General features: G+C 43.7%; 1 protein-coding gene across 1 annotated transcript in view; it reads right to left on the bottom strand.

Moving 5' to 3' along the window:
• Positions 1-370: 370 nt before the first annotated feature.
• Positions 371-27217, bottom strand: part of LOC139153297 (E3 SUMO-protein ligase ZBED1-like) — a 29411-nt gene continuing 2564 nt past the window's right edge. Inside the window, 4 exon segments of the mRNA XM_070727041.1 lie at positions 371-5697; positions 15819-15976; positions 17105-17169; positions 26440-26702. Coding sequence (XP_070583142.1) covers positions 3683-5697; positions 15819-15976; positions 17105-17169; positions 26440-26702 — 2501 coding nt within the window. The 3' untranslated portion in view covers positions 371-3682.

The following is a 27217-nucleotide window of genomic DNA, read 5'->3' on the forward strand; positions in this document are numbered from 1 at the left end:
TAAAAAAAAAACAATGGCTACTAAACACTCCGATTCATAAAGGGATAGCCCTGAACAATTCACCAGATGTGATCTGCAGACAGGCTATTTTTGGAACTGCTATGAGGCAGCTCCATAATTTCTTTTATTCTTAGCCAATTTGAAGAAATGTTGGACGAGACCAGCAACTAAAGCCAACAGAGCTGGATTATAAAACCAGAGGGTAACGTCTTATTCACATTAAACAAGGCCAGAGGGGGTGTTTTCTATAGTTTTTAGCTCTGCTGCCTCCTTGGGTGTTGGCCCCTTAAAGAATCATCATTCCTATTACAATCTGGAGAAAAGTTTCTTCAGCTTCCCCCTCCCCACCTTAGTACAAGAAACACCCATCTTTTTAAAAATAAAATGTCTTTTATTTTCTTGTTGCTCCTTGAATTATTAATCACCACCACCCCAAAATAAAACATATTAAACTTGTTTTAAAGTGGAGAGGAGGAAGGATTCCTGCCTGTATAAACCTGTCTCAGGATGTTCCTCTTTCATGTAATAACGTGAGCTTTTTAATGTGTGCAAACGGGAGGGGGTATGACATAGGAAGAATAAGGAAGGCATTAAATGGGGAAAGGCATCATCAAGAGGCAATGAAAGGTCTAGTGCAGTGATGGTAAACTTATGGCACAAGTGCCACAGATGACACGCGGATTCACATCTGCGGGCACGCGAGCTGTTGCCCTAACTCAGCTCCAACGTGCATTTGGATGCCGGCCAGCTGATTTTGGGCTCAGAGGCTTTGGGAGGGCATTTTTGGCTTCCGAGAGCCTCCAGAGGGATGGGGGAGGACGTTTTTACCCACAGAAGCCTTTGGATCCTGGGGGGCTGAAACATGAGCCTACTGGGCCCACCAGAAGTTGGGAAACAGGCTGTTCCCAGAATCCAGAGTGTCTCCGGGGAGTGAGGGAAGCTGTTTTCGCCCTCCCCAGGCATTGAATTATGGATATGGGCACTCGCGGATGCAAGATAGTGCACGCCCAAGCTCTTTTGGCACCTGAGGAAAAAAAGGTTTGCCATCACTGCTCTAGTGGTTAAGGCACCAAGCTAGAAAGTGGGAGACTCTAGCCAGAGGTGGGATTCACATAATTTAGCTACTGGTTTGCCTAGCAGCACCAAAATACCGTTCTCAGTGTCAGTGCTGTGGCCTGAGCTATTGTTTAGCTCAGCTGAGTCGCGACAATCCACTCTGCCACGCGAATCAGCTGAGGTAAAAAAAAATAAAAAGGGGAAATAGGACAGGGAACAACAGTGGCAGGACCAGTGAAGGTCTGCTACCGGAACGGTAACCGGCTACATTCCGGCAGTGATTTTGGAGAGGTGTGGACGGCTGAACGCCTCCAGTGCATGCACATGTGTCCCCACATGAGATTTGGCTGCTGCGCGTGCACAGCAAGCGAAATCTTATGTGAAGACGCTTGTGTGAGCGAGATTTCGGTGATTTTCGCCAATTTTTTTTGCTTTTGCACATGAGCGGAAGCAAAAATATCACCCAAAACCACCGAAATCTCGTGTCGTCACACAAGATTTCGCTTGCTGCACATGTGCAGCAGCCAAATCTTACGCCGCCGAGCGTGGCCTCAGAGGACGCACCACTAGCGCTAAAGATGGCAGGCCTTCTCTGGGCAAGACCAATCAAAGGTGGCATTTGCTGGGTTAAATAAGGTTCAGCAGAGAAGTGTTTTTAATAGGAAAGTGAACACAAGAACAAGGGGGCACAATCTGAGGTTAGTTGTGAAAAAGATTAGAAGTAATGTGAGAAAATATTATTTTACTGAAATAGTAGATGCTTGGAACAAACTTCCAGCAGACGTGGTTGCTAAATCTACAGTAACTGAATTTAAACATACCTGGGATAAACATGTATCCACCCTAAGATAAAATACAGGAAATAGTATAAGGGCAGACTAGATGGATCATGAGGTCTTTTTTTGCCATCAATCTTCTATGTTTCAATGTTTCTCTGAACTGGTCAAAATGGCCACTACCAGTTCGCCTGTGTTGGTCTAAACCGGCTGAATATCATCTCTGATTTTAGTCCTGTTTTAGCCATAAAAGCCAGCAGTGTGATACTGGGACAATGGGACAATCACTCTCTCAGCCCAATTTATCTCACAGATTGTTGGAAAACAAAGTTAGATGTATTTGCCACCTTGCATTATTTAATAAAAATAATAAAGGCGGGTTATCAATAAATAAAATAGAGAAATGGTTAATACTTCCTTTGGTTTAAAAGTCAAATGTTCCCCCCAAATGGAACGAAGGCCAGTGGAATCATAGTATTTTCCCGGCATTCCTTTCTTCTTTTGGCTCTGTTATCTTGATTTTGGGGGATGGGGGAGGAGAAAAAGTAATGCTACATATATTAATAGAATTCATAGTGCAAGCAATATATCTCAGTACCATCAATTATGCTGTCCATCATCATTCCATAAATTAATAAGAGAAAAGGCTTGGTTTTGCAAAGCAAAAACACCTTGACACCGACCCCCATGCCTGCTCGGTCTGTGTCTGAATTACACAATCCAAACTTCTAGAAATAATCCATGCTTTCCTTCTATTTCCCTGAACTACTGCTGTTATTATTTTCAGCTCCCTACACCAGTTTATGCCTCCCCCCCCCCAATCTTTTCCCCTGTTACAAATCTGTCTCTCTATGGTAGGCATGGACTAGTCCACTCCTATTTCTCTTTTTATGTCCCCAATTACTCTTAATACATAATTTCTGTCCTCAAACGATCTCTCCTTATGACCCATACATGGCTTGTCCCCGCCCTCTGTGGTATCTCTTCTGTGACAGGCTAAGTCCACAGTGTAGAATACACAGCTACACACTCTCAAAAACATCCATTTCCCTCACATTTATGGAATATTCCAGCACATCAGCCCTCCTACTTCTCTGGAAGATTCAACATGATCTAATTCGGCCTCCCTCCCTCCCCCCCCCCCTTCAAACAAAGCCTACTGAAAGCCACAGCTGTTTCTTTTATTCCAGATCAGCCTTCTTAGCCACTGCTCTCCAACTTCATTGAACTAATATTTTCATAGCTCCCAATCAGCTGGTGGGAGTAGAGGGGAAATTGCATTTCGATTCCTGCATGATGCAATTCGAGGAGGCCTGCCCTAGTTTGGCTCATGGACTTTCCCTCCCCCTCCCCTACAAAAACACCCAAATGGTTTGTTCTTATTCCCCTTTTCTCCAAAACACACAAACCGTAGTCGTCCTCTGGACCTTTTGGCCAGCTAAGCAGATACAGGCAAAGGTGGGCTGCTAAGGTGGAACGGCGACGTGTGCTCGCCCCCCGTGGCTCTGAGTGCTAGCGGAATCCAGCGCAATTCTGCTACTGCAGCTGTGCAGGTAGCAGAATCGAACAGAAACGCAGGTGCGCCTGTGTTTTGGTGCGTTTTTTTTGCTTCTGCGCATGAAACACGGGTGCATTTGCGTCTCCGCGTGTGATTCTGCTACCTGCACAGCTGCAGTAGCAGAATTGCGCTGGACTCCGCTAGTACTCGGATTCACGGGGGTGAGCACACGTTAGCAGCCCACCTCTGGATACAGGACGCAGGGACTTTCCCCCCATTTCTGTCTCTTGTGGTGGAATGCTCTAGGATCCTGCAGACAGAGGCTCGCCCAAGCCTGCTTTCTTTGTGTACTCTAATAGAGCATCGCACGGTTGCCATGGAGGAATACAAGCATATCGACGTGCTCTGGTGTCAGGGCTTGGCGCTTACTGTGGATGGCATCGCCAGTGCTGCTGAAGAGCCAGCTAGCAGGCACTGAGGTGGCAGGCACTCCTAGGATCTTGCGGGCTGCCTGGGCTAGTAACGGATACTGGGTGTGGTGGATCTTCCACCACTGCAGGGGTTCCTGAGCCAGGGCAGATGCTTTGCTGGTCTGGAAGCTGGCTGTCTCCTGCTCGGCTTGCTGATGGGCAGAGCCGATGCCTGGGCCACCTCGCAGGCTGCAAAGATCTCCCAGCAGGAACTCAATGCCCGCCTCTTGCTTTGGCAGCTTGGAAGGGGGCGGTGAGGAAGCTACGTCGGGCAGGCTGGAGGCTAAGAAGGCAGGGGCCTCAGCCAAGTGGGACACTTCGGACTTGAGCAAGTGCAACGTCTCCACCCGGTCAGAATGGCTCAAGAAGTCCAGGCCGTGAAAGCGGGGGTCCAAAGCGCAGGCCAGGTTGAGGGCCTGGTTAACTTTGGGGCTGGAGAAATGGTGGTTCAGTTCTTTCCGAGCTGCTGCTTTGGCTTCAAGGGCCAAAGCAGAGTCCCACTCACTGGCTACTAAGTGCTTGTAGAGGAGGCTAGTTAACACGGGCTTGACTAGGGCGAGACTGGAAAAGGGATCTTTGGTAAAGGTCGAGGTAGCGATTGCCATGGGCTTGAGAACTTGGGCTACGTCCTGAAGGGCAGCCCAGTCCTGTGGGTGCAGGACGGCCTCCCCGTCAGGGCCGAGCCCAGACAGAGACTTGCTATACTCTAGCAGATCCTGTAGAATGCTGTAGACGCTGTGCCACCTGCTCCCATCTCTCAGGAAGCGACTGAGGTGGGCTTGCAAGAGGGGCTCCTGGAACCATAGCTTTTCATTACGACCGGTCAGGGCCCAAGAAGCCAAGCGACGGAGGCGCTCCAGGGCACTGTGGGCCACTGGCTGGCCTACCACTGCTTCCATCGCTGCCCGCAAGGCCTGCCCAACGCAAGGCAGGGCCGTCCACCCCAGCGCTGCCGCTGCTTGCTGGGTGGCGGAGCCAAGGCCTCCCACAGTGTACAAAGTGCTCTCGTGTACCCCCCACTCTTTGGTGGCCTCAGTCAGAGCCTCCACCAGGCTTTCGGTGCTGGGGTTCTCGGGAATAGGGCGGCTCGAGAGGACCCTGGCCCGGGGTTCAAAGCAGTCGTCCACATAATGCACGGTGAGTGTGAGGTAGGTCAGAGTGCTGCTGTGGTGCCATACATCCAGACTAATGGAACACTGAGGCAGAGCCCGGACCAGTTCCCAGATTTTCCCTTTCACCTGGGTATACATGTGCTTCAGCACGGTGTGGGCAAGGGCAGCAGCTTCAGGCGGCTTGTAGTTGGGGTCCAGAACTGCTAGCATCTGCCCAAACCCTTCACCTTCTACCACCTCCACCGGCATCAGGTCCAACACGATAAAGTCAGCCACTGCTCGTGTCGTCCGGCCAGGGGCTGGAAGCCGAGGAGTCCCAAACTCGCCTGGACCAGCCATTCCTTTGGCGAGCGTGGCAACCTGCGTCCCAACGAGCTGGTTGTACTCACACCGATGCTTGTAGACGAGATGTTGGCGTAAGTTGGTGGTGTTCCCGCTGTAGCTCAGCCGGACTCCACAAAGCTTGCAGATGATCTTGCTCTTGTCGAGGATGCGCCCACAGACATCCCCCTGGAAGCCAAAGAAAGTCCAGTAGCGGCTTTGAGCCCGACCCAAACCCACCAGATTCTGTGTCCCTCCCAGCAGGGGGAGTGTGCTCCCTCCTACAGGAAGGCCTGGCTTGTGGAGAGATAGGAAAGACGAGGCAGCGGCATCTCCGCACAGATGCTCGGCTCGAGAAGAAGGAGTGTGGGGAGCTGGAGGTGGCGACTGAGTCTTGACGTGCAGCTGTTGGAAGAGTTTCATCAGTAATTCTTTCTCGCCGAATTCATATTTGAAATGCTCACCTGTGGGGGGAAATGGGAGAAATTAGATCACGGGGACAAGACTCCTGTTCCTTTTATTTGAAGGGAGGTTTCTTTTCCTTAGCGTTAAAAAGTAGCACATTCTGATAGGCATATACCAGTGTTGGCGAACCTTTTTTCCCTCGGGTGCTGAAAGAGCATGGGCATGGACTGTTGTGCCTGTGTGAGTGCCCACACCCATAATTGCCTGGGGAGGGCAAAAAACAGCTTCTCCTGCCCCCTGGAGGCTGGAAACAGCCTGTTTCCCAATTTCTAGTGGCCAACCTCCTCCCACAACAATTTTCAAAGGCTGAATTTTCCTCCTTGCTTTGCCCGGCGAAGAGAGATGGCTTCATCCTGGCCTGGCGTTCGCCCCGGTGCTGCCAATGGAGCGATTGAGTGTGCTCTGCTTTTGCCTCTGGGTCGGCGCCTCCTTGGAAGCAGAGAGGCAGCGCAGGTGCCCGCCACCAATGGAGAGAGAGAGAGAGAAGGAAGAGAGAGAGAGAACAAGAGAAAGAGAGAGAAAGCAAGAGAAAGCAAGAGAGAGAGCAACAGAGAGTGAGAGAGAAAGAAAGAGGGAGAGAGAAAGAGTGAGAAAAAGAGAGAGTGAGAAAGAGCAAGAGGGGTGAGAAAGAGAGATAGCAAGAGAGAGAGAGAAAGAAAGCAAGAGAGAGAAAAGGAGAGAAAGGAAGAGAGAGAGAGAGAGAGAGAAATAAGAGCAAAAAGGGGAGAAAAAAGAGAAATGAAAAAATGATTGAGGCAGAGAATGAGAAGAAAGAGAGAGAAACAAAAGAGAGAGGGAAGTGACTCTTGATTTAAAGCATATGGTAAAAAGCACCCAAATAATAAGAGAGAAAAAAACCCAGCCCTCACCTGGTTTTGGAAATGGTTTAAGAGAGTTCATACACACACAAGGTGGGGAGGAGACAGGGATGGAAAAAGAGAGAAGTGAGAAGGAGAAGGAATGAGAAAAAAAGGGAGAAAGAGGGAGAAATGAGAAACAAATGAGAGAGAAAAGGGGGAGAGACAGGAGAGGTACCCAGAAATGAGACAGTGGTAGAAATTTGAGGAGGGATGATTGATTATTAAATATGGATCGACTATGGAATGATGGCAAAAGATATTTTATGTGTTGTTTAATATTAGGATGTATTATTTCATAAAATTGGATTAGAATTTTAGAACTATATCGAATTACATAGGTAAAATTAATTGAAGATACATATGATAAGTAAGGGATTTATGATATGTACTGTATGATTTTATGACTTTGCATTATGAATTTAAAATATACTTGGAAATGTAGACGATTGATGAAAGTTAATAACAGTAAATGCTAAGTGCCTGAAAATTAATTGAGCTTGGAAATATTGAATGAAATGATAGAAAAGTAAACATGGAAATATATTAATTGATGCATTGGTGTTCAGATAGATTTTCATAATATTATTAGATTACTATAATACTATGATACTATAATACTATGATAAATATTTAAATCGTTAAGTGTTGTACCACATGATTCTTGACAAATGTATATTTTATTTTATTTATGCTGAGAGCCTATGCACCAAGACAAATTCCTTGTGTGTCCAATCACACTTGGCCAATAAAAATTCTATTCTATTCTATTCATAAATATTTTAAAAATGAAGATTTTAAAGCATGGATTTATTAATAGTTGTGTTTTTGGTTTTGCTTGTTGTTTTAGTTTTAATAGTAATAGATTTTGGTTTTGTTTTATTATTAATTTCTTTTAATAAAAAACAAGTTTTCCCTGCCTATTAATTAGGAAAAAGTTGTATAAGGGTTTTTTGTTTCTTTTAAGAAGAATGTATAAGAAGGAGGAATAGGCATGACAGCCTATCTGGATTTATAAGAGGATAATGATATTAATTGAAATATAAAATAACAGAATAGCATAGTGGGAAAGGGACCTAATTCTGCCCCAGCACCGAGTCCCAAATAATTATGCAACAAGTTGTCTTGGGTGACATCTGTGCTCAGGCATGAAAAAGTGTCGCTCAGACACTATACTTTTCCTCCCACACTGAAAAAAAAAATTAGAGGAAACATTGGAGGAGGGAGTGCATTACAGAGGAAGGAGCCAAGGTGGCGCAGTGGGTAGAGTGCAGTACTGCAGGCCACTAAAGCTGACTGATAAATCTGCAGGTCAGTGGTTCAAATCTTGTCACAGGCTCAAGGTTGATTCAGCCTTCCATCCTTTCAAGGTGGGTAAAATGAGGACCCGGATTGTGGGGGCAATATGCTGGCTTTGTTAAAAAGTGCTATTGCTAACATGCTGCTATGCCCTTTGTTAAAAGGGCATTATAATAAATGTTTTTTTTAAAAAAAGAATAAGAGGCAACTCAGTCTGAAGAATTTGTGTGAGAAAAAGAAGGTGAAGGCAACACCCCGCCCCCAAGTAGTTCACAGAGTATATTAGATGAATCGAACTCAATTTCATTGACCGTAGCTTGTTCTCGGGGGCCGGGGTGGGTGTGGCCGTGGTGGGTGTGGCCAGGGTGGGTGTAGCCAGGGTGGCGTGGCCAGGGTGGGTGTGGCCAGCTTGACATCACTCATGTTGGAGGTGCCTGTGATGGCCCAAGCACTCTGTCAGCAAAAACAGGCTTCCAAGTTACATTTTCCGCTGCGATTGCCTCCTGTTGTCTTCTGCCACTGAAAACGGAGTTCAGCAGGGCTGTGCACCCCCCCTCCGGACCCCGTTTTCATCTGCAATGGCTTCCTGATGCCTTTGCCAGTGAAAACGCAGCTTGGGAGGAGAGGGGCATGTTTCGCTGGTAGAGGCACCGTAGGCCAGTCCTTCGCTGTTTCCAGGGCAGCCCCACGGACCAGATCAAAGCCTCCGTGGGCCAAATCAGGCCTATGGGCCTTGAATTTGATTGGATGGGATTTGTATGCCGCCCCTCTCCATAGACTCGGGGCGGCTAACAACAGTAGTAAACAGCATATGACAATCCAATACAAACAGTTAAAAACCCCTATTGTAAAACCAAACATACATACAGACATACCATGCATAAAATTGTAAAGGCCTAGGGGGAAAGAGTATCTCAATTGCCCCATGCCTGGCGGCAGAGGTGGGTTTTAAGAAGCTTACGGAAGGCAAGGAGGGTGGGAGCAATTCTAATCTCTGGGGGGAGTTGGTTCCAGAGGGTCGGGGCAGCCACAGAGAAGGCTCTTCCCCTGGGCCCCGCCTGTAGTATACCCCTGTAGTATATGATATATGTAGAGAGCTCAATCTGGCAAGATTTTGTCTGCAGGTATGAAATAATAAAGAACTCCACTGAAAGAATGACATGTTCTTCTTGGTTTTGGGGTGGCCGTTAATCAAGTTGTGAGGAGAGGGGAAAAGACAGAGAGGGGGTGGGGAGGAGGATGGATGAACCCACCAGTGATTGGTTCTGACCTTAGCCATAACTAGATTAATTACCAATGGGAATTGTCACTGACATGAGCTGGTGACTACAAGTACCCTATGCCTACAACACCATTAGAAAGCCCAGACTGACTTCCCAAATTAATGCAAAATAAATACAAATGTAAAAATGACTGAAAACTCATGACAGCCAAATCATGCAAAGAGCTCTGCTTTCTTATGGGATTCTGTAATATCAACTTTAAAAAACTGAAAAAGGAGGTGTTTTTGGGGGGTGTCTAGCAACACTATGTGATACTGTGTAATGTTCACTGCCTATAAACACAGCAGATAGAAACATAGAAACATAGAAGATTAACGGCAGAAAAAGACCTTATGGTCCATCTAGTCTGCCCTTATACTATTTCCTGTATTTTATTTTAGGATGGATATATGTTTATCCCAGGCATGTTTAAATTCAGTTACCGTGGATTTACCAACCACGTCTGCCGGAAGTTTGTTCCAAGGATCTACTACTCTTTCAGTAAAATAATATTTACTCATGTTGCTTCTGATCTTTCTCCCAACTAACCTCAGATTGTGTCCCCTTGTTTTTGTGTTCACTTTCCTATTAAAAACACTTCCCTCTTGAAACTTATTTAACCCTTTAACATATTTAAATGTTTCAGTCATGTCCCCCCTTTTCCTTCTGTCCTCCAGACTATACAGATTGAGTTCATTAAGTCTTTCCTGATACGTTTTATGCTTAAGACCCTCCACCATTCTTGTAGCCTGTCTTTGGACCTGTTCAATTTTATCAATATCCTTTTGTAGGTGAGGTCTCCAGATACTTAGCCTAGTAGAATGTGAACCCCAAAAGAAAAAAAAAAATCTTCATCTTGCTTTATAGCAGGAATCCTAAACTGCCAGGCCACGGACCAGTACTGGCCAAATGGAGGTGAGCAGCAGGCAAGCAAGTGATACCAAAACCATTGCCTCCATCCCCGTTTGTGAAAAAACTGGCTTCCACGAAACCAGTCCCTGATGCCAAAAAGGCTGAAAAGGAAAGAAGTAAAGCAGCAAAGCTTCCATTAGCCTGTATTTTGTTTTAAAATTGGTTACATTTTTGTTTGGTGGTGCCATTAGCCAAAATCAATCTACCTATCCTGAAATTCAGACAATTTAATTGAGTAAAACAGTGTTTCTTAAACTCAGCAAGGGGATGGGAAAACTCTGGAAGTTGAAGTCCATGTATATTAATGGTACTAAGATTGAGAAACAAACCACGGATAAGTAGGTCTCCTAGTAAGCTTGTTAAACCAGGAGGATGCAAACTTCTTCTAAGGGAGGGTTGCATTTTTTCAAGATATATTTTCGAGGTCACATGGTGAGACTCAATAGCTCTGTTTGGATAACAGGGTGCAAACCTTTTTTTTTTTTTTTTTAAAAACGGTATTAATTGATACAGAGTTGGCATTGTTTGGAGCTAACCCAAACTTCATGTGTGTTATTTGGACCAGATTACCTCCGGAACCGCCTGCTACCGCACGAATCCCAGCGATTGATAAGGTCCCACAGAGTTGGCCTTCTCCGGGTCCCGGCAACTAAACAATGTCGTTTGGCGGACCCCAAGGGAAGAGCATTCTCTGTGGCGGCCCCGGCCCTCTGGAATCAACTCCCCCCCGGAGATTAGAACTGCCCCCACCCTCCCTGTCTTTCGTAAACTACTCAAGACTCACTTATACCGCCAGGCATGAGGGAGTTGAGATATTCCTTTCCCCTAGTCCATTACAATTTATGCATGGTATGTTTGGTTTTATAATAAGGGTTTTTAGTTGTTTTAGTATTGGATTGTTACATGCTGTTTTTATCATTGTTGTTAGCGGCATACAAATCCAATAAATAATAATAATAATAATAATAATAATAATAATAATAATAGAACTATTTACTACAGAAGTAACTCTCCTAACATCTGAAATATACTTCCACGTAAAAGCCTAGAGAGATCCTTTATATATAATGGCATAAATATAATGGCCATAATAACCAGGATACTGCACATAAAAAAGGGACAGAAATGGTTGAGAATATAACTTTTACTGCCCTGGTCCAATCCAGCTATACTGTTTTATCCTCAAAGAGGGAAAAAAAAATTACAGGGAGAGAAAAACGACAATTCGCTTAGCTCCTTTTTGGCATCTGAGAAGACTAAAAAGAGGCTGTTAAATCACTATTTGAATAATTAAGGATTGTGAGTACGGATAACACAAAGGTGAATCACTTAACTTGGAGAATAAATAATTGGATCATTCATGTCATGTGAACAAGGTCATTATTTCTTAACAACTTATTTTTCTCTCTCTTCCATAATAAGCAGCAAGGAAGGAACAAAATCTTTTTCAGAAGCCTCAGCCTTGCAAGTTAAGAAGAGTTTGTCCACTTTTATATTAATACTCTCAGCTGAACTGTGGGGACATTGGATATATTTGAACACAATTATTAATAGAGAAATAGAGAAAAAAATATTACATCGTTGAGAAGTTCATGGTGCTTCTTTTTTCTATTGCCAAGACAATTCACTGCAGAAAGCAACAGAAATCCACTGCAATATTATTTTCCTAGGAAAATCATAAATGGATGAAAACAAGTAGCCTAGGGCCTCTGATCCCTGGGAGGCTTTACACAGTCCAAGGGCACAAAAGAAATCCTAAGACCAAATAGCTCTGATGATTACCAATCTCTAATAGGAGGTATCATTAATTTAATAGTGGTAAATTGACAAAGGAGCTGGGGTGGCGGAGCAGGTAGAGTGCTGTACTGCAGGCCACTAAAGCTGACTGTAGATCTGTAGGTCAGCGGTTCAAATCTCATCACCAGCTCAAGGTTGACTCATCCTTCCATCCTTCCGAGGTGGGTAAAATGAGGACCCAGATTGTGGGTGCAATATGCTGGCTCTGTTAAAAAGTGCTATTGCTAACATGTTGTAAGCCGCCCTGAGTCTAAGGAGAAGGGCGGCATAAAAATTGAATGAATGAATGAATGAATGAATAAAAAATAAATAATAAATAATAAATAAGTAAGTAAGTAAGTAAGTAAGTAAGTAAGTAAGTAAGTAAGTAAGTAAGTAAGTAAGTAAGTAAGTAAGTAAGTAAATAAACAAACAAACAAACAAACAAACAAATAAATATGCCAATACTTGACATGTAGCAGTAGTGGATCTATGTATGTAGGTCTTGGCATATTTGGGTTTATACCTGTGAAAATCTATGAAAACAAATACAGTGATACGTCGTCTTACAAACGCCTCTTCATACGAACTTTTCGAGATACAAACCCACTGTTTAAGATTTGTTTGCCTCTTCTTAAGAACCATTTTCACATTACGAACCTGAGCCCGGGTGCATGGGCTGTCTTACTGCATGTGCACTCTCTTACTGCCGAAGGGATTCCCCTGCCTTGTGACTATCACCGCCGGGATTTCCCATTTGCTTGCCACCCCTGCCTCCTTTTGCTTGCACCTGCAGTCCTGAGGGGGGGAACGGTGGAGCTGTCCCATTTCCCTGCCACTTTCCCCTCTAGCCCTCCACTTTCTCTGCTCCCCGCAGCCGCCTCATCCTGCTGCCAAAATCCCCCCTAACCTACAGCTTCCTTTGCCCCATCTCGCTGCTAAAATCACCCCTCCAAAAGCTTCTTACGCCGCTCCAAATTGCTCCCAAAATCACTCCCCCAAAAGCTTCCTACACTGCCCCAAATCGCCTCCAAAATTGCTCCCCCAAAAGCTTCCTACACCGCTCCAAATTGCTCCCAAAATCACCCTCCAAAAGCTTCTTACACCGCTCCAAATTGCTCCCAAAATCACCCCTCCAGATGCACCCTATGCCACTCCAAATTGCCTTCAAAATTGCTGCCCCAAAAGCTTCCTATGCCATCCCAAATCGCTTCCAAAGTCTTCCAAAATCACCTCTCCTTTCAAAATGCCTCGTTTCTCCTTGCTGCCTTTCTTCACTCCATTTGCCTTCGTTAGGACTTCGATTTGGGGGTGGCATAGGAAGCGGCTGGAGGGGCGACTTTAGGAGTGATTTGGGGCAATGTAGAAGCTTTTGGAGGGGTGATTTTTGAAGTGTTCTGGGGCAACGTAGGAAGGTTTTGGAGAGGTGATTTTTGGAGTGATTTGGGGCAACGTAGAAGCTTTTGGAGGGGTGATTTTGGGAGAGATTTGGGGTGGCGTAGGAAGTGATTTTTGGAGCAATTTGGGGCGGCATTAGCCTTCATTAGGACCTCCATTCCTCGCTGTCCTTCTCCAATCTTTAAGCCTTCACTTTGTCCACCTGCCACTTTTTTTAAAGTCTTAAAGTTTGGATTTTCTTAATGGGTTTGCATGCATTATTTGCTTTTACATTGATTCCTATGGGAAATATTGTTTCATCTGACAAACTTTTCTACTTATGAACCTCATCATGGAACGAATTAAGTTCGTAAGACGAGGTACCACATGTATGTATATATATGTATGTATGTACATGTATATAGCTAGTGTGATAGCTAGATATAGATACATAGAAAGCCAGACAGAAATCTCGCTTCTCAACTTTATGGGTGGTATAGATGTCTTTCTTAATCTCAGATCCCCTATGGGAATTTGAGGTTTCCGTGCAATATCTTAGTTGCCACTAGCATTGGATTCTTCTGGACAGAGAGAGAGCTCTGACGTTGCTCCTGGGATCTGCTGGAATCATTTGCCATCTTAGGAATCATAGCCCCAAGTGCTGACAGCTACCACCAGTGGGGTCAATTGGGCCATTATACGCTTTCTTTCTTGTTAGTGCAAAGTTAGTGTTAGTGCAAAGTTAGTGTGTCAATCTTTGAATTGACCAACAAATCTGTTGCCCAAGCCTGATGTTGTGGATTGAGGGAAACTGTGACAGGCCCAAAGACAACCAGCTGGCTTTCATGCCTAAGAAAGGACTAAAACTCACAGTCTTTTGATTTCTAGCCTGGTACCTTATCCACTGGATCAAACTGGCAAGACAGCTAGATGAGTTTCCTTATTTGGTTTTACTTTTCGTTTCTTTTGTTGTTTGAATATGTGTGCACATGTGTATTAATAAAAACAGGAAAATATTGACTGTTCTCCTTTACTCCCCTTACCATGCTGGGACTGCCATGGCCCACATTGCATTCACTTGGAAATTTAAGACCTGACCACTCATTTTTTCTAGTCATAGGATGAAGAATGAAACCCTATATTGTTCCTTACTCAGGGTGAACTAGGCTATAATATGATGCTATGGTTAATATTAAGAAAAAATCAAAACGCTACCTTGTATGTTTCTTTCACTTTGTGAGTGTCTAAATATGCTTAATTTTTATTCTTGAAAAATCACAATTTTGTGAGAGTTTGGGCCTGGTCAGGTCCCATATTTTAATCCTGCTCCTATTGATGCACACAAAAAATATTCTACTTTAACTAACTGGTCTTAGCTGAGACGATGTAACCAGTATCTCAAATTGACAACCTGAAATTGAGTTTGCCAGGCAGTATGGGGAGTCCTGGGAAGTGAACTCCACACATCTTAATTTGCTGCCTACAAGGACGGGGAAAAAATGATGCCCAAATTGCGACTTTTAATAGGGAAAGTTATCAGGTACAAATGCCTATACAGTGATACCTTGTCTTACGAACTTAATTGGTTCCAGGACGAGGTTCGTAAGGTGAAAATTTCGTAAGACGAAACAATATTTCCCATAGGAATCAATGGAAAAGCTATTAATGCGTGCAAGCCCAAAATTCACCCCTTTTGCCAGCCAAAGTGTCCGTTTTAACGCTGGTGGGATTCCCCTGAGGCTCCCCTCCATGGGAAACCCGACCTCTGAACTTCTGCGTTTTTGTGATGCGATGCTGCAGGGGAATCCCAGCAGGGGAATCCCAGCATCACAAAAACGGGCGCTTCGCTGGAAGTCCGGGGGTGGGGTTTCCCAGCGAGGGAAGCCTCAGCGAAATCGCAGCATCGCAAATCGTAAGGTAAAAATAGTTTGGAAGAAGAGGCAAAAAAATCTTAAACTCTGGGTTTGTATCTCGAAAAGTTCATGTGACGAAGGATTCGTAAGACGATGTATCACTGTACTTACGAATGCCTGTGCCTACAAATGCCTGAACTTATGAATTTTTCTAGATAAGAACTGGGTGTTTAAGATTTTTTTGCCTAACCATTTTCCACTTACAAACCCGAGCCTCCAAAACTGTAACCGGAAAAGGCAGGGAGAAGCCTCCGTGGGGCCTCTCTAGGAATCTCCTGGGAGGAAACAGGGCCGGAAAAGGCGGGGAGAAGCCTCCATGGGGCCTCTCTGGGAATCTCCTGGGAGGAAACAGGGCCTCCACCCTCCCTGTGGTTTCCCCAATCACACGCATTATTTGCCTTTACATTGATTTCTATGCGAAAAATTGTTTCTTCTTACAAACTTTTCTACTTAAGAACCTTAAGAACGAATTAAGTTCGTAAATAGAGGTACCACTGTACTAATCTGGAAAACAATCAAATTAGCTACATTTAATTTTAAATATAACAGTAGCCTTTGTTTTAATGCTGAGCTTTGCTTCGGGGATGTAGAAGATATGGTATGCTCAAGGCCACAGCGGCTTAACCCAGGTGGCAGATTCTTTTAGAAAAACATATGGCTGCTAAGACTGAGCGAAGCACAGGGACTTGCCATTAGCCCTCTTCCCCTCTCCTCTTTCACTTACCCAAACGCAGTCCTAGAGTGCGAGCGTATTCCTCTCCGATCCAGACCAGCAGCTCTGTATCAGCAGGTATAATTTGGCAGACCCGGTAGTAAATGTAACCTCGGTATTGGAATACAGTTAGGTTCTGCTCCTCCTCAGTGGAGGCACATGCCACATATCTACATGGAGAAGAGGGATGATGAGTCACTAGAGTTGGGGGAGGAAACATATTTAACTTCTTGGTTTTTATACTAGCAGTAATTGCAGATTATGTCTCCAGGAACTACAGGCATGGTGGATCTAAGGACTCTCCTATGACGAAGGAAGCAACTTCCTTTTTTTTTAAAAAAAAGGGGTTAGGCTCATTTGGAATTCCCAAGGAACAAATGGAGTAGTGTTTGGATTAAAGCCACAAGAATGAGGCAAATATGTGGTTTTATTGTCACGATTGTGCCATAAAAATATGGTATAACAAAATGAGAGTTAAGCATTTGCATGTCTATCTTTAAAAAAAAAACCTAAAATCCCATTTATCCCTATTCTTCCCTCTATGTCCTCTCATAGTACTACATCTCACAAGATACAAGTGAGATCATAGGCAATATCTTCAGACAATTTGGCACTCATTTGCTTTCTCCCTGTGCTGCTATCTCATAGGGCCGGTAGTTCCATGGATCCTGATTTCTGCAGATGTCATAACAATTGAGATAGTGGTCATCTTAATTTAAACTTAGTATTAACTGCGCCAAACTTGACTGTAAAAAATATGACTTCAGTAACCGAGTTGTCAAAGCGTGGAACTCATTACCGGACTCCATAGTGTCATTTATTTATTAATCAGATTTGTATGCCGCCCCTCTCCGCAGACTCCCCAAACCCTTAGATTATCTACGGTTGACCTATCCAGATTCCTAATAAGTCAGTAAGGAGCGAGTACAAGTGCACTAGAGTGCCTTCCATCCCCTGTCCTATTGCTCTCCTATATCTCCTATTCCTTTCTTCTATTCCTATATCTCTTCTTCTATTCTTTCATTGATATGTTCTATTACTGTATCTTCTTTTCTATTCTTTCAGATATATTTTACTATGAGTATCTCCTCTACAACCTTCATAATGTATTTTACTATGTGTATGTATATATATATATATATATATATATATATATATATATATATATATATATATATATATATATACCCACTAAAACCCTCATTGTGTATTGGACAAAATAAATAAATAAAATAATAAATAAAATAAACAAATAAATCTTTCAGGATTCTACTGGATTTCTCTCATTAGATGCTCACCTCATCCAGTTGGATTTGGAATCATCAGAAGCATCAATGAAAAAATAGGAGCCATTGTTCTGAACCTGCATAGAGAATGGAAGGAATAGAAAGATCCAATCAACCCCACCTTTATCTTAGAATTTGTTTGGGATTTTAAGCTGGTTGTAGATAACCTACAGCCAAGATTTTTAAAAAAGGGCTCATGAGGTAAAGAGTGCCATCTGCAGTGGATGTGAAAAACTCCATCTATCTTAAGGCAGAGATAGGGAAATCAGACTGCTGGGAGGAACTATATACTGTATTAGTGTTACTTACTATAACAGCAAGGTTCATCAACAAAGAGCAGTGGCCAAGGGAGGCAAAAATAGATCTGAAATGGCAGCTTGCAAATATTGTTTATCAAACTCCAGTCCTCACAGCGTATGCAGATACAAGTGAACATCTAGCACAGATGAGAGACTCTCAGTATTGAATTTGAGGAAGGGAGGAAGAAACCATTTTGTTCTTGTGATTGATAATCAATTGCAACACGTACCCTTTGTAAATGATCCTCTACCAATTACTGGAACCCAGCAGAGTCTCAGCCTTCCCCTGGTTTCATTATCAGCTTTTGTCTACTCACTCAGCTTATTGGGGGAATTGAGTTTGCATTTGTTACTGGCAATCACTGGATCTTTCACAGCTGTATTTCTTTGAGTGGAATGCCACAAATCACGAGTGATCAGAGTCCATTGTTTTCTATCTGGGAACATGAGATTGCTGGCACTTGTCAGCATCCACCCTATCTCATCCTTCTGAGTTGTCATGAACACTTTCAATATTTTAGGGGAAAGGGTGTGCGTCTGCTAATGGCAGCACAGCTCTTAAGATCCTGCAGATTCAAGATTCCCCTTCAAAAGGCAATTGCAAGATAGCATGGCAGCAGGGTTTCCTAATATTTAGTTTAAATGGTAAATCATTTGTTTGCCTGAATTTCGTCTTATAAAAACATCCTTGGAACTCTCCTCTTTCTCTTGAATTCTACCTTTTAAAATTAGAAGAGGGGGGAGAAGAAAGGAGGGCCTTCTCTGAAAACACAAAACTTAATGTGGCAATGTGATATAAGGGAAAAGATATGTGTTTTGGATTGGGAATCCCAGATTAGGTCAACTGCGGACAGTCTAAAATTAACGTTTTTGGAGTTTGGGGGGGTTGGGATATGCTGTGAGCAGACCAAAAAGGAGCTGGAATAATTCTGTGTATATAGTGTAAGGACTTTATACACCTCAACAGGAAGTCAAATGTGATCTTTATCCTCTCTTAGAATCTGCTACTCACCACCACCAAGCCTCTAAGATGTCTAGTTCTACCCTGTCCCAAACTGTGTTTATAACTATGTGGTGATATAAATACTATATGAGAAAAGTAGTAGAGGTTTTCTTCACATATTATTTTAAATCAGGCACTTTGGCTATGTGAATGGAAATGGATCATTATGAAAAGATGTATGCATGTTTTTAAATGCAAGAACTGCCATATTTTTAGAAGGATAAGATGCTTTGGACTATAAGATGCACCTACTGTATTTTTTGGAGTATAATATGCATCTTTTTACAACCCACAGAGGGTGAAAACGTGGGTGCATCTTATACACCAAATGTGGCCCCAACCAGCGAACCCCAGCCTTTGGTCTCTGCCTCCCAGCAATTTATCTCCTTGCAGCAAACACAACAGAGTCTGTTAAGCGAAGCAACTGATTATCAGCTGCCCAACACTCAAATGAGGCTGCAGGCTGGCAGGCCACATGCTAAATTGAAAGTGAAACTAAAACTGCAAGGAGGCAAATTGCAGGGAGACAGAGGTAGAAATTTATTTGCTTGTGCTAATCAGATTGCTGAAACTGGTTGCAAGGAGGTAAGTCAATAATTAGTTAAAATTATTAGACTTATTTTTTTAAAGATTGTTTTATTATCGTTCTATTCAACTTAACAAAATGAGGAAGCTTTTTAAAATACATGAAAAGGCCCTGTGCTTTTGTATCTTCTTTTAAATAGCAGACAATAATGTATACTTCCAGAAATTTTAACAGCATCTATACAAGCATAGACTGAAATGTCCTGTTTTAGTATTAAGGCAGCTGAGTTAAACCCTGATTTAGTTGTGTTTGGAGTAGATCTATTTAAAAAATTGGGAGGAGTTAGTGAGACTACATTTAAGAAACTTTTTGGCATTAATATACTGCCATAATCTACATTTCTCCAATTCTTTACCATTTCTATGGGCCAGGCATACCATCACAGAAATACACAGCAAACAGTGTATATTATCTGTATACTGTTTGCTATTTGCTGTGAGGCAAATTGCTGTGAGGTAGCTGCAGATTTGTTTCCCTTGTTTTCCTCCCCAAAAACAAAGGTGTGTCTTATACTGTGGTGTGTCTTATACTCCAAAAATATGGTACCCTTTTTGGGGGGGAAGAAAACAAGGAAAAAAAAGTCTGCCTCTGCCTACCAGCATCCATCAGTATTCATCTGGCTAGTGTCCTTGCAACAAACAGGCTGGCCAGCTTCAGCACGTTGATGATGGATTGGCCTCCCGGAATACTACCAATCAGCTGTTCCAGACTGTGGGGATTGCTAGAGCCCATCACTGCCACAGTGGGTCAACTTTTTGGCCTACGCACATCGCATTTTTGACCGTCGCATGTCACGTTTTCAATCTCCACATGCTCCCTTTTAGACCTGTTCCAGGCTATGGGGATCACCATAGTACAGCACTGCTGATTGCTGTGTCCGCACTTTGCATCTTCGGCCTCTGTGTGTCCTATTTTTGTCCTTCACATGTCCCATTTTTGGCTCCGCGTGTTGCATTTTCAGGTAGTTCTAGGGTGAAAATGTGATGTATGGAGGTGGCGATCGGTGGCAATGTGCTGTGGCAATTGTTGCAGCCTGGAACAGGTCTAAAATGGAGTGTACGGAGGGTGAAAACACAACACATAGAGGCCAAAAAACAGCCAAAGGGTGGGAGCTGGCAGGTGGATGGGGCTTCAGCAACATTCAGTATATATGCATTTGAGCATGCAGAGGAAGTAATTGTCTATGGCATTTCTTCCAGCCTGAAACGGCTGATCATCGGGAGGTCGACCCAACTGACAATTAACAGCTTGTGCGAGTCAGGCTGTGCTGAAGCTGAAAAGGGCTGTTTTCTGTTTGCTGCAAGGAGGTAAATTGCTGGGACGCAAAGGCATTTTTTTTCTTGTTTTCCTCCCCCCAAGAGGTAGGTGCGTTTTATAGTCCGTAGTGTCTTATACTCCAAAAAATATGGTAACTAATTTTAACTAGCTATGGTTAAGGCACTAGAAAGCAAGAGTCTGTGAGTTCAAGACCTATTTTAGCCACAAAAGCCAGCAGGGTCAGTCTCTCTCCCCCTCCCTCTCTCTTAGTCCATCTTGCCTCACAGGGTTGCCATTGTGGAGAAAATAAGATCAGGAAGATATGTTGGGTATGTTTGCCATCTTTATTAGTAAAAATAAAAGAGGTGGAATATAAATAAATAAAAATTAAAAAAAGCTTTCATTTTTTTAAAAAATCTCTCATCTATTTTAAAACAGTTCTATGTGGCCCGTCCCTTTTGCAATTTTGATTCTAACCACACCATTCAAGGGTGATGTGGTTCTTGACCTAAAGAAAGTTGCATAGTTTTGATGTCAGCGAGGATGGAAAGTCCACCCTTTGTACCCAAATGTTCCCTTTCTATAACAAAAGAACGAACAATTAGGTCTGCTTATTCCCTGCACAAACTGATTGATCACTGCTGAAAAGAAAACAAGCTAAAAAATGCAGTAACATTTTTCATGTATCACAGTAATGGATTTTCTACCCGCTCTGCAGGAATAATTTGATAGGGATTCTATGCATGCAAAGGACATGACCAAAGGTAGCAATAAAAATACCCCAAGTAAAACATAGCATTTTCCTCCCTGACATCTTTTTGTACATCTGTCTTTGGAACACCTATTTCTCTCTCTACCCTTTTCTGCTGAGACAAACAAGTTATTTTTTGCTGAAAGTCTGCAACAATTCCTTGTAGGTAGTTTGGAATTTTGACTAAAAACTACAGATTCTTGGCAGGGTTGTGTGAACTGAATCTTGGGAGTGGAGAAGGAATGTCAATTCAGAATAAGAGACCAATAAAAAGTGCCGGTGGGAGATCTTTTCTCAACCTGATTATCTCCAAGCACACTGGCTATTTGCCTGTGGATGGCAATTGGAACCCCACATCTCTGGATCTAAAATTAATTTGGAGAAAAGATAAACTCTTATATCTTTATTCCATACTTTGACCAAATATTGCTTATGGTGGATTCAACTATGTTATCCACCACTTAAAAATCTATAAAAACTTATTGAAGTGATTAGGTCTGGCTCAGGATCAAACTTTCCTATGTATAGAAATTTGAACCTGGATTTTTAGGCCAACAATAGCTTTGATGCCACACTGGATCTCTTTTATAGTGGATAATATACTAGATTACACTTAAGAACTGATCAACTACAATTTAGGACAGGTTACAAAGTGTTCTCATTGAAGACATCTCAACTTTAATACATGTCCTTAAGAACAATCTATGTAACCACACACATTATCTTCAGTTTGTACATTATCCCATTCATTGTGTTTTCTTGACCAAATTTGGATTTGAGAGAGGATTCTGGAAATATATGCTAACCCCTGTTAACATATATTTCCTGTTACAAACCAACTTTTGTTGGCAATATGTTTGTCAAGGATCTAGGTATACTTATCTCTGATTATCTATGCTCCAAAGTTCACTGTAACAGCGTTGTTAAAAAAGCATTAACAGTTGTAAATTTAATTTTGCAGTTTTGTTTCTAGAAACATTGTATTGCTAATTAGATCTTTAAAAAGTTATGCTAGACCAGTCTTAGAGTATTGTTCAGCTGTTTAGAATGCCCACCATATAACTGACATCAGTACAATTTGGTTCAGAAGTATTTCAAGACAAAATTGATGCACTCTGCTGTACACAATGCTACTAGGTTCCAAATTATCTGTTTGGACAACTTAGAACTGAGTTGCTTGCGGTCAGGCCTAGGTATTGCATACAGAATTATACATTGTAATACTTTACCTGTAAATGACCTTTTGTATACATGCACTAGCAACCGCTTTTAAACTTAATGTAAATCGTTCTAGACTTGAGTGTAAAAAATATAATTTTTGTAATTGTCAAAGTCTGGAATGCTTTACCTGATTCAATTGGTTTGACTACAAATTTTCACAGTTCACATATTGACTTAGGTGGACTTTACATTATACTTAAGTGGTTAGTATAGGGGGTGTGCATAAGAGCAATAACATGCCCATTGTCCCTGTCATTGTATTTTTATTCTTTTCTTGTTTTAGTTTTTGCTCGACAAATTCTAATAAATAAATAAGTTTCAAAACTCTTGTTTTCCATTCCAATATCTCAATTAAGGTTGTGGAAAACTGACGTTAGACCATCTACTGCAGGAAATAAGGCTAGGGGGTAAATTGGGAAAGGGAGGTAGAGCCAAATTAGTGACAGCTTCCATGCACCTATAGCAGTGATGGTGCATCTATGGCAGGGGTGCCACAGGTGGCATGTGGAGTCATTTATGCTGGCACGCGAGCCATTGCCCTAGCTCAGCTCCAACATGCATGTGTGTGCTGGCCAGCTAATTTTTGGCTCACACAAAGGCTCTGGGAGGATGTTTTTGGCTTCCAGAGAGCCTCCGGAAGGATGGGGGAGGGCATTTTTACCCCCCCCCAGCTCCCAGGAAGTCTTTGGAGCTTGGGGAAGGCAAATCACAAGCCTACTGGCCACCGTTCCCTGTAGGCTGCGCACGCCTGCGCCAGTGCACCCCAAAACGCCCCCGCGCACAGCCTTTTCCAGGGGTGCGCACGGAGCCGCGGCCACCCCCATCCCCCACGCGCCTCCAGCCCCCTAGAGCCCCTGGCTACTCGCCGCTGCCCCCCACCCGCCCGCCCGATCCCCCTCCGCGCGGCTGGGGAGGTGGATTTGCCGCCCCTGCCAGCCCGATCTCCCTCCGCGCGGCTGGGGAGGTGGATCCCGCCCTCGCCAGCCCAATCTCCCTCTGCGCGGCTGGGGAGGTGGATTCACAGCCCTCGCCAGCCCGATCTCCCTCGGCGTGGCTGGGGAGGTGGATTCGCCGCCCCCGCCAGCCCGATCTCCTTCCGCCGGCTGGGAACGCAGATCCACCGCCCTCGCCAGCCCGATCTCCCTCCACCCAGCTGGGGAGGTGGATTTGCCGCCCCCGCCAGCCCGATCTCCCTCCGATGGCTGGGGACATGGATCCACCGCCCTCGCCAGCCCGATCTCCCTCCACCCAGCTGGGGAGGTGGATTTGCCGCCCCCGCCAGCCCGATCTCCCTCCGATGGCTGGGGACATGGATCCACCGCCCTCGCCAGCCCGATCTCCCTCCGTGGGGGGGGGGGGGGGGGGCGACGAACCGACGACCGGAGGCTGTCCGTCCGTGTTGGGTGGTGCAGGGCAGGCACAGGCAGCCCCAGGGGAGAACGAGGGAGGGAGAGAAAGGAAAGATAGAGAAAGGGAGGGAGAGAAAATTGAATGAAGGAGGGAGAGGAAGAAAGAAAGAGTAAGAGGTAGAAAGGATAGAGAAAAAGGAAGAGAAAGGGAGGGGGAGAAAGGAAAGAGGGGGGGAGAGAAAGAAGATATGAAGGAGGGAGAAAAAGAAAGAGGGAGAGATAGAAAGGATAGAAAGAGGGAGAGAAAGGAAAGAGAGAGAAAGGGAGGGAGAGAAAGGGAATGAAGGAGGGAGAAGGGGTGAGAGATAGAAAGGATAGACAGAAAGAGTGAGGAAGGAAAGAGATGAGAGAGGAAGGAGGAGACAGAAAGAGAGAGGAAGGACGGGGAGCGAATTATGGATGTCAGAACTCAGGCATGCGTGATAGCGCATGCCCAGACTTTATTTGTTTGTTTGTTTGTTTATTTATTTATTTATAGTTCTATGCCGCCCAGTCCCAAGGGGACTGCCGCTCAGACACTATACTTTTCCGCCCACAACGGAAAAAAATTAGAGGGGACATTGCTACTGGCCCATCAGAAGTTGGGAAAACAGCCTGTTCCTGGCCTCCATTGGGCCTCTGGGGGACAGGGGAAGCTGTTTTTGCCATCCCCAGGCATTGAATTATGGGTGTAGGCACTCACGCATGTACAATAGTGCACGGCCATGCTCTTTCAGCATCCGAGGGAAAAAAAGTTCGCCATCACTGACCTATAGTCAGAATGGCAATATTACTTTCCACTTCCAATACTACTATTTTTTTTACTTCTAGGCATTTATAAAAATCACAATTTTTCCAAGAAGACATTTTTTTCAAATGCAAGGATTTACAAATTTCTACCAGATCACTCTGGAGGCGAAACATTATCACAAGGTTTTGCTGAGGCAAAACTAGATCTAAAAAGGGATGAGGTAAGCATAAATAAAATTGACATCTGTGATACCTGAAGCTCCTGGAATTATTCTGTGAACAAGGCAGAGAAGCTGCACAATACTATAAAGTCCTTCTCAAGAAAACGCCATCTCCGCAGTCTGCATTGGTTGCCGATCAGTTTCCGGTCACAATTCAGTGTTGGTTATGACCTATAAAGCCCTTCATGGCACCGGACCAGGATACCTGAGAGACCGCCTTCTGCCGCACGAATCCCAGAGGCTGGTTAGGTCCCACAGAGTTGGCCTTCTCCGGGTCCCGTCGACTAAACAATGTCATCTGGCGGGACCCAGGGGAAGAGCCTTCTCTGTGGCGGCCCCGACCTTCTGGAACCAGCTCCCCCCAGGGATCAGGACTGCCCCCACCCTTCTTGTCTTTCGTAAACTTCTTAAAACCCACCACTGCCGTCAGGCATGGGGGAACTGAGACATCCCCCCTTGCCTATGTAGCTGTATGTATGATATGTTTGTGTGTATGCTTTTTTATATACTGGGGTTTTTAGGCTTTTTAATGTAAAATTGTTATTTTAAACTTTAATATTAGATTTGTTACTGTGTATTGTTTTTATCATTGCTGTGAGCCACCCTGCGTCTGCGGAGAGGGGCGGCATACAAATCTAATAATAAATAATAATAATAATAATAATAATAATAATAATAATAATAATAATAATAATAATAATAATAATAATTTCCCACTTTTTTTACACAGGTAGTCCTTGATTTATAACCATGTTGGAGCCTGTCCATTACAGGCCGAAGTCACGAAAGCTACTTTAAAGCACGTCATCATGTGACTAACTCAATATTACATTTTTTCTGGTAGTTGTTAAGTAACACACTTTGGCCCTTAGGTGAATCTACAGATGTTAATGAATGCCACAGTCATTAAGCAAAGCTATTGTGCTTTTGCGGAAGACCAGAAGTAAATGCTAGGATTTGGCAAAAACATTATAAATGAGGGTCGTGTGACTAAAAGTGCAGCAAACGGTCATAACTGTGCCTGAAATGTGTTCATTTGATCATAGGGGCAACCACTGGAACTAGGCAGTAAGTACACTTGGGGGAGAGGAGGTGTCCTTTGTAATATCTACCACCTAGCTTTCTACCACATAATTCCCAGTGAGCAATAAGGGCCCACACGGTTGGTCTTCTCTGGGTCCCGTCAGCTAAACATTGTTTAGGAGGCCGGTGGGGGAGGGCCTTCTCTGTGGCTGCTCTGACTCTTTAGAACCAGCTACCTCCTGGGATCCGGACTATCTCTACCCTATTGGCCTTCCAGAAAGCCGGAAAGACCTGGCTTTTCTGGCAGGCCTGGGGCCGTTGATCATATGGTATACCATCGGGATCTGGCCATTAATGACATGCATTATTATTATTATTATTATTATTATTATTATTATTATTATTATTATTATTATTTATTAGATTTGTATGCCACCCCTCTCCGCAGAGGTTTTTAAACTGTTTTAATTATTTTTAATTGTTGGCTTTAAATTGTTTTAAACTGTTTAACATTGTATGTGTTTAACTGTTTAACATTGTATGTGTTTAATTGTTTAACACTGTATGTGTTATTTTCTGGTTATGATCCGCCCCTCAGGAGTTGGGCGGCATAGAAACCCAAATAAACAAACAAACATCAAATAGTAGCTCAGCACTATAAGTTGAGGGCTAACTGTACTGAGACAAACACACATAAGAAAAAACAGGCAAATCTCTTTCAATACTCAACAATTCCAAAATCAAGAAGAAAAAAAATTCAGCTGAAATCTGTGATTAGCTAACACAGACACCAAGAGTTATGTAATGTGGTGGACTGGTTGGTTTTTGTGTATTTGGGTGTGCCTTACCGCCCAAGAATAACGGGTGCAGTCACGATGTTCTTGGACCACTTCCCCCTCATAGGGCCCAAAGATGCATCCACGAGGGAGGGCCGGGAGTGCACTCCACACTCCAAAGCCTCCTTGGGGACGCTCCTTGACCAGAAGTCCCTCAGGCAGGGACAGCAGTGCCCGTGATGGAGCTCTTTCTGGAACAGGTGTGTCAGACACAAAGGTGGGTGGTCCATGTTGTGGGCAGGAATCGCGGAAATAAAGACGACAATCTTCACAGACTGCAAGGGGAAAAAATATAAATTTAAAAATTGGGTCTTGAGGGAATTCTGTGTGCTGGGACAAGTTCAAAAATAGCGAAGACCGTACATCATACAGTATAATTTGAGGAAATCTTCTTCTAAATTTAGCATAGGAAAAACTTAATTTCATTGCTGTTTTGTTCATTACAACTTTTGGCTGACCATTTCAAATTTTTGAAATGTGTACCCCACATTTGCTGATAGGTTCCTTACCACCTTTAAATTATTAATTTAAACAACAGTGCCAGGCAGGAAAGGCTATGCCTGATTTAGGAAGGAAGGAAGGAAGGAAGGAAGGAAGGAAGGAAGGAAGGAAGGAAGGAAGGAAGGAAGGAAGGAAGGAAGGAAGGAAGGACAATTTTCACAAGATTTCAAGAGGATCCTGTCATGTCTGTCAAGTCACTTGATTTTAGAGAAGACCTGGAAAAGAAAATGGCCTAAACCAACCTTATTCTTGTGAACCAACTTGAGGCTGGGTAGGGATAGCTTCCTGC

The sequence above is a fragment of the Erythrolamprus reginae genome, chromosome Z, assembly GCF_031021105.1.
Source record: "Erythrolamprus reginae isolate rEryReg1 chromosome Z, rEryReg1.hap1, whole genome shotgun sequence".
Lineage (NCBI taxonomy): Eukaryota > Metazoa > Chordata > Lepidosauria > Squamata > Dipsadidae > Erythrolamprus > Erythrolamprus reginae.